This window comes from Panulirus ornatus, chromosome 40 (genome assembly GCF_036320965.1).
Source record: "Panulirus ornatus isolate Po-2019 chromosome 40, ASM3632096v1, whole genome shotgun sequence".
Classification (NCBI taxonomy): Eukaryota; Metazoa; Arthropoda; class Malacostraca; order Decapoda; family Palinuridae; genus Panulirus; species Panulirus ornatus.
The window spans coordinates 11,710,751-11,721,009 of record NC_092263.1 but is presented as its reverse complement, the minus strand read 5'-3'; the positions used below and the strand labels follow the sequence as shown (position 1 = coordinate 11,721,009).

The 10,259-nt window shown below is 38.1% G+C and overlaps 1 protein-coding gene across 1 annotated transcript; it reads left to right on the top strand.

The window, feature by feature from the left end:
- Positions 1-948: 948 nt before the first annotated feature.
- On the top strand, positions 949-7,891 carry Mdh2 (malate dehydrogenase 2). The gene is made up of 7 exons (XM_071685539.1): positions 949-1,113; positions 2,476-2,670; positions 3,262-3,429; positions 4,186-4,308; positions 5,552-5,689; positions 7,101-7,243; positions 7,368-7,891. Exons 1-7 carry the CDS (start codon positions 1,036-1,038, stop codon positions 7,543-7,545), a joined length of 1,023 nt encoding a protein of 340 aa, XP_071541640.1. The 5' UTR covers positions 949-1,035; the 3' UTR covers positions 7,546-7,891.
- The last annotated feature ends 2,368 nt before the right edge of the window (positions 7,892-10,259 follow it).

Genomic DNA, 10,259 nt, shown 5'->3' with positions numbered 1-10,259 from the left:
AGACCTCTTATTATCTCCATTTAGAAATGAACATTTGAAGGAACACATTTTATTCATCAAAATACACAAGGGACCTGATTTTTACTTAAAGTCTTGCCAGCTTTTTCTTTAAAAAGAATGAAATAAATGATTAAGCTCTGATTTCCACATTAGAATTCAGTGAAGTTTATTATTTAAGTTTCATCCATCTAAAATGACTCTGCTTTCACTTATGTGTTCATTGTTCAACTCTCTCTCTCTAGATATTACGCAACATATCACTAGTTATCTAATGTTACCTCATACCTAAACTGTTTCAACTGATATATTTACATATCTATATTCATACTGAGTATTTGGGTATCCATTGTGTACCGCATTTATAAAAGCTGATGTCCTGTTCAATGTTTGAAAATGGTGGCGGGGTCGATTTTAAAGATAGCTTGGTCATATGTAAAAGGGAGTCGAAAATAGAGTCGTCTGGCTTTCATTTAAGGGAATGGTACCTCGAAATCTCAAAATATCCATAGATATGTTCAGGTCTCCTAGAAATCACATCAGAAATGAGATAGTAGTCCGTCATAATGCGTTTAAGAGTCAATGTAATCTACACCAGTTGTTGATATGATGATAAAATGTATAGTTTTGTGCCGTAGAAGGTTTGGGTATTTTTATCTAAATTATATATACTTTTCTAGTATTATTTCATCATTCTGTTTACCATTTAAGTCCCTCTCACCTGTGCATTTATTTTTGACTTGGGACTGAGACCCTTAGCGCAAATGTTACATTCAGCATAAATACTTTGTACACACAGGAGTTATATACCCGGTCGTCTTATATCATTCCCTTTATCAAAATATGAAGTACTTATGGCCCATGATATATGGAGTCCTAATAAAAGTATATATAATTTTTTTTTTTAACTTTCTCTGCAAAAGCGCTAAGATGAGCAGTTCCTGCTGGGGACATAGTTAGCAACACTGCCTTTGTCAGCCGGCCTCACCTTGGAGAGACGTAAATCCTTCACCAGAGGACATTAGCCATATATCCATCATGTTTTCCAGGATTTTAAGGCCCCAGACCGTCACCGTTCTCGGTCAATATGCCAAGACCTTTTCCACAACCAATCCGGTGAGGAGACTGTCGTATTTTATGGTTTAAATAAAGACGAAAGCAAGGTTGGTTCATGGCCACTTTAGGATTTCTATCGATTTATGTTGTTATTTTGTTCTCGCCACTTGTCTTAATTCTTCGTCCATGTGGCCTTATAAGGTGGTGGAGCACTGACAGATGTCATGACCTATGAGGGTAATTATTTTGGTTAATATGTGAGGCGAGGAGCCTTGACCATAGGGGACCGGACGGTCATGCAAGGTGCGGCCCACCACAGGTGACTGGGACACCTTTGGGGCTTCAATTAACCTGGTCTTGGCCGGCGATTTTAGCCCATAATACAGTTATTCAACCACACTATACACTAGAATGATAAAGTTCTTATGAATGGGACACTAGAGAAATGAAATGTGGATTTTAAAGTAATTCATATTGTCATAATACAGGAGGAGGGGACCTACACTAGGGGAGACCATGACTGAGGATCTTATGATTAATTTATCCACTGACGGATAAGTGATTTATTGGATTTATATATGGTATTAACTATTTCGTTAGAGTTATGAGGGGGATGACTCGGGGTTATTTTTATTGGCACTCCGTCACATATCAAAAGAGGAATTCGAAAGGTAAATGACAAGTTCAGATCTTATGTAGCGATAAGGGAATTTGACCCTGTGTGGAACAGATGCCATAAATATCCAAACTCACCCTATATATATATATATTTCCAAACTTGATTCATTTGGATTCAGACATTACGATACATTTCACAATTCTGTGGAATACCTCAATAAAGGATATTAGGTATTTGTAATCCTCACAAACAATTTTCCTTTATACACCAACTTCACTCAGTTTGTATATTGACTTACAAACCGAATAAAGCTATTTAGAATCCACACAGGTGCAAGTTGAATGTTTAATATCGCCATCCAGAGGACGATCACTTTTCTAATGTCCTGCTGTTGAATACCTTAAGATAAATGAGTACTACTACAAATAATGCAACACTGTGTCACTTCCTTAAAGTAAACTTTTTACCATGAAAGCAACTTGTATTTTGCTGTACCACACCGTGGTAGGCACAAAACTCAACTAGGGAGACAGTGGTAAGGCAGACGTATTTACAATCTGTTCATGAACAGGAGAAACAGCATATGCTTGAAGGATCATTCTGTACATCAACCCAATCACCAGTATAAAACTTCAGGAAGAAAAACCACAAAATAAAACCATACTTTAATCGCTTAAGTTTCGACCAGAGGCCTTTTTCAGCCTCCGAGTTTCTTAACCACCATACTTCCTCAAATCAGTTATATCTGCAAGTTATTTAGTTATGAATAAAATTAGCATAGAAAATAACTGTTATATTTGCAGGTCACTAAGAAGGTTGGAGTGATGGGTGCCAGTGGAGGAATTGGGCAGCCACTCTCCCTCTTGCTGAAAAACTCCCCCCTGGTGACACAGCTCTCGCTTTACGATATTGTTCACACCCCAGGAGTTGCAGCAGATCTGTCCCACATTGAATCCCCTGCTAAGGTTGTGGGCTACGTTGGACCTGATCAGCTTGCAGTAAGTGGTTGTTACTTAGTTCATAGCTCGTAAGAAGGTTATCAGATTTAAATGAGGGCCTATGTATGATTAGCAGTTTTCTTCCGACTAAGGTATGTGGGGATTGCGTAGAGTCCTGTGAAATTTTTATACATATGATAATTTCAGGCTCTAGTTGTCTGTGGAATTAGGTTTTCGGGAAACAACTAGGATGAATACGTTTTAGATTTTTCTTAACCACCATTCATAAACAAGATAGTAGTTGCTGAAATAAAGCCAAACAAGCGTACAAAATTAGAAGAGTGTAAACTCTGTATGGGTTAGTGCGTGAAATAATTTGAGGGTGTTTAAGATAGGAAGTTTTGGTCAGGTAGTAAATGTGTAGCTTTAAGTTTTTAGTATGTGAAAGCAAAGGAGATTTTGAATAAATATTTAATAGTAGGCTTGATGTGTGCATGTGTGGCTCTGTACAGAAGAGTAAAATGGTTGATAGTGTAAGGAGTGTCTTGGATAAAGTGATTAAATGGTATCGTATAGAAAGTAGCTTGAGGAATGTGGAATGTAATATTTAAAATCTTTGATTTTGTTTTGAGAATGTCCCTTCATTTGCAGGACTCCCTGAAAGGATGTGAAGTAGTAGTGATCCCTGCTGGTGTTCCCCGCAAGCCAGGTATGACCCGTGATGACCTTTTCAACACCAATGCTTCCATTGTTGCCAACCTGGTAAAGGCTTGTGCTGAAAACTGCCCCAAAGCGATGATCTGCATCATCTCCAACCCGGTGAGTCAGCTGATGTAATCATTTCTTTCTTGTGTTAAAGTTAATATATTTTTTACATTTAGTTGTATTTACAGAAGAAACGGTGATTATGATGTCAATATTATGCATAAAAAAGAGACACCTTTTATATAGAAAGGGGTTAATGTGAAGAAATGCTGAAGGGAGAAATGAAAGTGACAGAAAGTGTTGGATTCTTGGTAGTATACTTACAATGAGACACAAAACAGTAGGACTAGCATTAATAATTCACATGGGATGTGTAAAATTACAGTCGGGAAAATACCATATAGTGTTTAATAATATGCTAAGGTATATCTAGACAAATAAGCATATACTTACATTTATAAAGATGGTCCATGCAGCCTCCCACATCAATATAGCATAGTACTAGGGTTTGGATATTTTCTACATATGTGATGGATAAATTTTGTTCACAGTTCATGGAATGAAAGGGTTAAAGACAGATGAACATACTAAGAAAGGGTTAAAGATAAATGAACATATTCAAACAAATATGGCTGTTTCATGTCTTCCTCTTTTGCTATGGTGCTAGTATTTAACCAATAACCATGCCTTCTGCTATGGGAAATACCTCATGAAAAAGTTACCTTCCTTTATTTCTGTTTTCTATGATAAAATTACCTTAGGCTACACAAACAAGTTTTCACTTTTACCTTTGTTAATAATGCCATTTTGGGAATAGGAAGGCTTTATTTTGATAATTTGTCTCTGCTAAGTGTATTTCTTTTGCTACAGGTGAACAGCACTGTGCCAATAGCAGCTGAAGTATACAAGAAGGCTGGTGTAGATGCAAGTCGCATTTTTGGAGTAACCACTCTGGACATCGTTCGAGCTAACACCTTTGTTGCTGAACTTAAGGTACTGCTACTTTTTTTCATCCACCTGTTTTATCTTCTTAATATTATGTCATTCCTTAGGTATTAGCTAGATGTTCGATTTTGCAACCCACTCAAAATTGCATCTGTATGTTCCATTGCATTTGATGAACCTAAATCCGTCTATATATCTATCTCTATATTTCGAACAGCCCATTCCCTCTGGGAACTCCCATCAAAAGGGTGTCCACGACAAGAGTAAGTGCCTCCCTCATAGACTATCCTCACACTCTTCCACCATTTCTCTTCCCCCAGTATCTTCCGCTGTTTTTCCCCATGTCACCTAAAATATATTGTATCTAGTATTGTAAACTTTTTAAAGCATAACAAGCACGTGCATCTAGATAGTGTAATTACAAGAAGGCATATAATGTTGACCAAAGAACCTCTGGAGGTAGCACTGTATGACATACTATGTGTGAAATCTTTTAATCCTTTATGGGAATATCTGCAGAGGTGTTAGGGCATGGATGAATGAAGAATAAATGTCAGTAAACAGTTGATTATACCAGGGCTGTAAAGTATTACTTTAGTTGTCAGGGTTAGTACACACAAGGTGAGAGTAAGAACGCACAAATAGGAACTTAGTTATTTATTATACTTGATCGCCATTTCCTGCATCAGTGAGATAGCGCCAGGAAACAGACGAAGAATGGCCCATCCACTCATATACACACAGATTTTGGCTGCACACTGAAATGTCTTATCTGAGTTTATTGAGAAAGTTGTGTTAAGACACGATACAAATTGAATGAGCAAAGAAGGAACAGATTTGAAAAGACATATATGTAATTGTATGTTCAAAGAGTGTGTGAAAAGAGAAGCAAGGAAAGCAGTGACGACTGTGTAATCTGTAGAAAACAAGTATTTGAGAGAAGTGGAATGGGAACTGAAGAACATGAAAAACAAAATTAAGGTAAGTTTTGTATAGGTTTCCAAAGAATGCTTCAATAGAGGGGAGAACAAATGATTACTTTATAAGTAGGTATTAGAAAGTTGTGTGAATAATGTATGATTGGTATCGAGCACTAGTAAAGCTTATAAGAGGTGCAGAAAATATCTAGAAGAGATGTTAGTGTTGGTTCTTTGGGATGGGTTGAGGGAAAGAGTAATAAGTCTAGACAAGACATTATAGCAGAGGTGTCAAGAATGGTGATACTGCTCAAAAAAAAAAAAAAAGACGAGTTGAAAGGATATATATTTTAATGCTTAGAGTTTCTTTCAAGGGCCTGGATCCAACAACAGTCAACGTCCCTGTGATTGGTGGTCATGCAGGCGTCACAATCATCCCCCTTATCTCGCAAGCTACCCCAGCAGTGGAGTTCCCAGAAGACCAGCTCAAGGCTCTTACTGAAAGGATTCAGGTATGTATACTATTTTTGTTTTACTTATTTGTTAAAACATTGAGAAAGGGTCTTAATGGACATGGACACTCCTGGGGAACTGTAGTCTAAAATCTTTCGGAGACCTAGGCCTGTTACATCTGTGGTTCTTTAGTGAAACTTAAGTTTGTACCCATTCATCTTTAAAGAGTTGGAAGAATGACTAGCTAGTGAAGCTTCATGTTATCTTACACGCTTCAGAACTCTTCAGGTTTCATCCCTTTATGTGCGATTGACACATTACAGAATGTTCTAGAATTTTATTAGAAATCCTGGGGAAAAAAAATACTGACTGGTCATTAATAGAGTACTTTACTAAATGTACCCTAACTACAAAAAAAGTAAAACTTCAGGGTATGCAATTTTTTGTACTGCTACAATGAGGTTTCAGAAAATGCATGCTGTTAGCTGGTATAAACCATTCAGTGCTGCCATACGAGTTCACTTTGTTGCCTTTTCCTGTATTCACATATAACCACCCAGTGGTGTATATTGGTATTTTATTTGTAACCACATATATAAGGATACATATTTTTATGACGTTTCCGTCTATCTGTACCTTTGAAGCCCGTTGTTCCTTTTGGGAACTCCCTCAAGGGGGTAGACACAACAAAACCCATGATCTCACGAACATGAGCCAGGAATGCCTGGTCCCTCAGACAAGGTTGTGAAGTTGACTAGGAAGTGCTTAGCAAGAGTTTTATCAACTAAAGTTAGCAGAACGCACTTGATGACGTGACTTCTGACACTGGTCTCCTAACTTGTGAACTATAGTGATGCTTTTTAGCCTTCATTGCCTTTAGTACCAATAATATACCTTCCTGATTGGTGGCTACCTACCAACTGCAGCTGACTAATAGACTGTTATATTAAAGATATCCACCTGATTTATGAAATTTTTTGGATTCTCCATGGAAGTTTGATGTCATATATGCTTTTAGCATCTTTAAAGTAACTAAAACACAAACGGGAAAATTAATTGATCTGTTGCTTCACATGATTGGTGGCACTGGACATCATTAATATCAGTATTTTTTCATACACCTTACACATCATTTTAGAAAGCAGGAATCCATCCCAATGTGTACCATCTGTATTGCATGAAAATAATTTGAGACTGTACATGTACGATCTACTGTGAGGGCTAAGCATTGCTGTAAAGAAAGGTTTATCCCCCAGAAGTTTGAGGGAAACTTAGCATGAACAAGTAATGGGTATTCAGTATATAGTTATATATACAGTAAAATTTGAGTTGCATTGCATGCATAAAAAATACCACATTGATTAGATTTAAGAATGCAGATGTAACATCAGTGTTGTGCCATTGAAGTTAACAAAGGAATATCTAGTAAGATAATTTATAGGATGCTTACATTTTGATAACTTATTGTAGGATGCTGGTACTGAGGTAGTAAAGGCTAAGGCTGGAGCAGGATCAGCAACTCTGTCCATGGCATATGCTGGTGCACGCTTTGCTTTCTCCATGATCCGAGCCATGAATGGAGAAGCTGGTGTTGTTGAGTGTGCTTATGTCAGGTAAGTATCTATGTCAGATAAGTACAAAACATGTAATTAGCTTGTCTATGTTTCATACATATAAATTAAGGTTTACTCATCATTTATCTGAATATTAATTTCTCAACTTCTTGCCCTTCAATAGATCTAATGTGACAGAAGCTACATATTTCTCGACACCTCTCGTTCTTGGTCCCAATGGCTTGGAGAAGAACCTTGGTTTAGGTAAACTTTCTCCTTTTGAAGGAAAGCTTATTGAGGCTGCACTGCCAGAGTTAAAAGGTAGTATCAAAAAGGGGGAAAGCTTTGTTGCAAACATGTAAACTAGTCTGGTGAGAAAATAGAAGTCTTTGTTGTGGGCTAGATGTAAAAACCTTAGGATTCACTGTGACTAAATACAGAATTGCATGTGTATATAATGTGAAAATCGTTTTCTAACATGCATACAATACATACAAAGTTTTCCATAGATTCTGTCGACAAAAGGTCTTTAGGTTTGTAATGGTCATTCACAGTAATGTAGTCATTAACTTGGTCTGGAATGTACACAGTGTATTGGTTTTTACATCTCTTTATAGTCTCGTAATACATATGTAAAAGATTTAATTTTGGAAATGTAAATAAAACTTTTAAAAATATTTGTTGACAAATAAACAAAAAGGAACATAATAGTTTACATTATCCCAAGTACATGCTTAAAAAGTTTAGTGAAATACTTTTTTTTCCTATGCTATTGCTGATATACAGCATACAAGTATGAAGGCAAAAAGTCATAAAGTTGTAGTGAGTCAGGCAAACTGCTTTCATTATTTGTGGCAAGCCCATCAATACTATTAACATAACTTCAGCATGTTTTAGAAGCAACTAATGGGGTCTGAAAATCCTTTCCTGTCATCACTCTTTGGAAGTTGGCTTAAGTAGTTAATGTTCCTCAAGGCTTAGTTCCTTTATGCTATTTCAAGAAGGAAAAGGCAAGTGTGTGTAAAGGCCTGTCTACACGAGTGGGCCTGATCGGCGGGCTTGCCCATTAACGGGCATATTTGACAGGCAAACGATCAAATTGCCCTAAAGCCCGCTGAGCGAAATCACTGAGCTGGTGCCTGGTAGCTGTAGGTTCTACCCTGCCAGACGCAAGATAATATCGTGAACACAGAGCGGGCCTTCATCCCACATCCCATGGCATAGTAGCACAGTGAACATTTAACGATGGCAGCCCAGGATAACTCTAGTGAGCCACCAACAATTTTTTGGTCTAAAGCACTTACTAGTACTTTGATTGACCTTTATCGTAAGAATCCATGTTTATGGAATGTGAAGCTGAAATGCTGTAAGAACAGAGACAAACGCATAACAGCAGTGAAGGCTATTGCTGCATAGATGAGAGAGCATGGTACTTCTGATACGACGGATGACATAAAGAAAATAGACACACTGCGTAACCAATTTCGGCGTGAATGCAAGAAAGTAAAGCACTCACTCATCCTCAGGTAATTTGTGAAGTCGTGTTCCTCACTACTTTGTAGTTCATGAAGTATTGTTGCAGTGCTTTCAAACATACTTCTTTTCTTTAACCAATCTTTACACCATATCATTTTCTTCTTGAGACACAAAGCTATTATCATAGAGCACAAAATCTTCTTCTTGACAATGCTAGGCACCATGGTTCTCGTACCGCACTCCACCCACTACTGGCAACATCGTCGGGCAGGCCCGGCTGTTCATCACTTTGGTCGTGTTGACAACATTCACGGGCAGGCCCGCCAGAATTTGCACATTAATGGGCAAACCCGCTGATCAGGCCCACTCGTGTAGAGAGGCCTTTAAATATATAACCTTGTTAATATGACAGACCAAAGACAGAAAGGCAGCTGGAACGTGATGCGAGACAGGCTAGATAAAAACGTAAAGACAGTGGATGTGATATAAAGGAAGTACAGCAAGTGGTGTGAGAAGGGATGAACAAATAATAAATGATTGGGTGACAGAGAAGTTTGGTAGTAAAAGAACGATATATGACAGGTGTAGAGGTTGTGCTAAAATGGTTTGGACATTGTGAGAAGAGGATCACTAAGAGGGTATACATAACAGATGTGAAGGGAACATGGTGGAGGAACCAAGAAGATCGAACGATAGAGTGTGAATGTTTGGGGCCAAAACATGCAAGAAGATTTGAGGCACACAAGGAACAAAGCAAAAGGTAACAATGTAGTATAAGGGTTATGGAGTGCTGTCAGTGGGATGATCCAGGGAAGAAACCATGATAAGATCTGCTGGGCCTGGTTGTGGTTTCGGTGCATTAAACGTGACAGAATGGATATAATGTCTTTTCCTTGTGCTACCTTACAAACGCAGGAAATGGCAAACGCATCATTTTTAATGTGAAGCTGTATCATTGTCCTTTAACAAAAAGTACATTCTTGTCCAAGAACCTCTCACCCCAAAGGAACCCATCATTTCCCTGCTACTGTTAGTAGGAAAGCCATGGAGCTGTAACAGCTGCTAGTGTACAACCAGGGCACTTTCAAGAAAGGGGTCCAGAGGCAATTATAAGTACAAAAATTATGGCAGTATTGGACCCTGCCTGAAAATGGTTATGCCATGAGTAAGAAGGAACCTTCACCTCACTGTATCATCAATGGATGAAAGTCTCCTTAAGGCCTTTTCTTCCTCCAAAGGAGTACATAATATCCTTGATTCTGTATGGAGTGCTGCCTTGAAGCCCCATAATAGGGGTCCTGTTGTACCTATCAAGTTAAGGGACATTGATCAGTGGTGATGTAAAAGCAGTGGCAAGTTAAGGGACATTGATCAGTGGTGATGTAAAAGCAGTGGCAAGTTAAGGGACATTGATCAGTGGTGATGTAAAAGCAGTGGCAAAGAGGAAACAGATGCTGCAAGTTCTATTACCTGGCAGAGAAAAAGGGGATACTAGGTGTTATTTTGTTGTTACACAGCATAAACATACTCTTTTTTTTTCATATGAACTAAGCAGAAAAGGAACAGAGAAATGGAGTCACCAACAGGCTTAGCTTAGAAG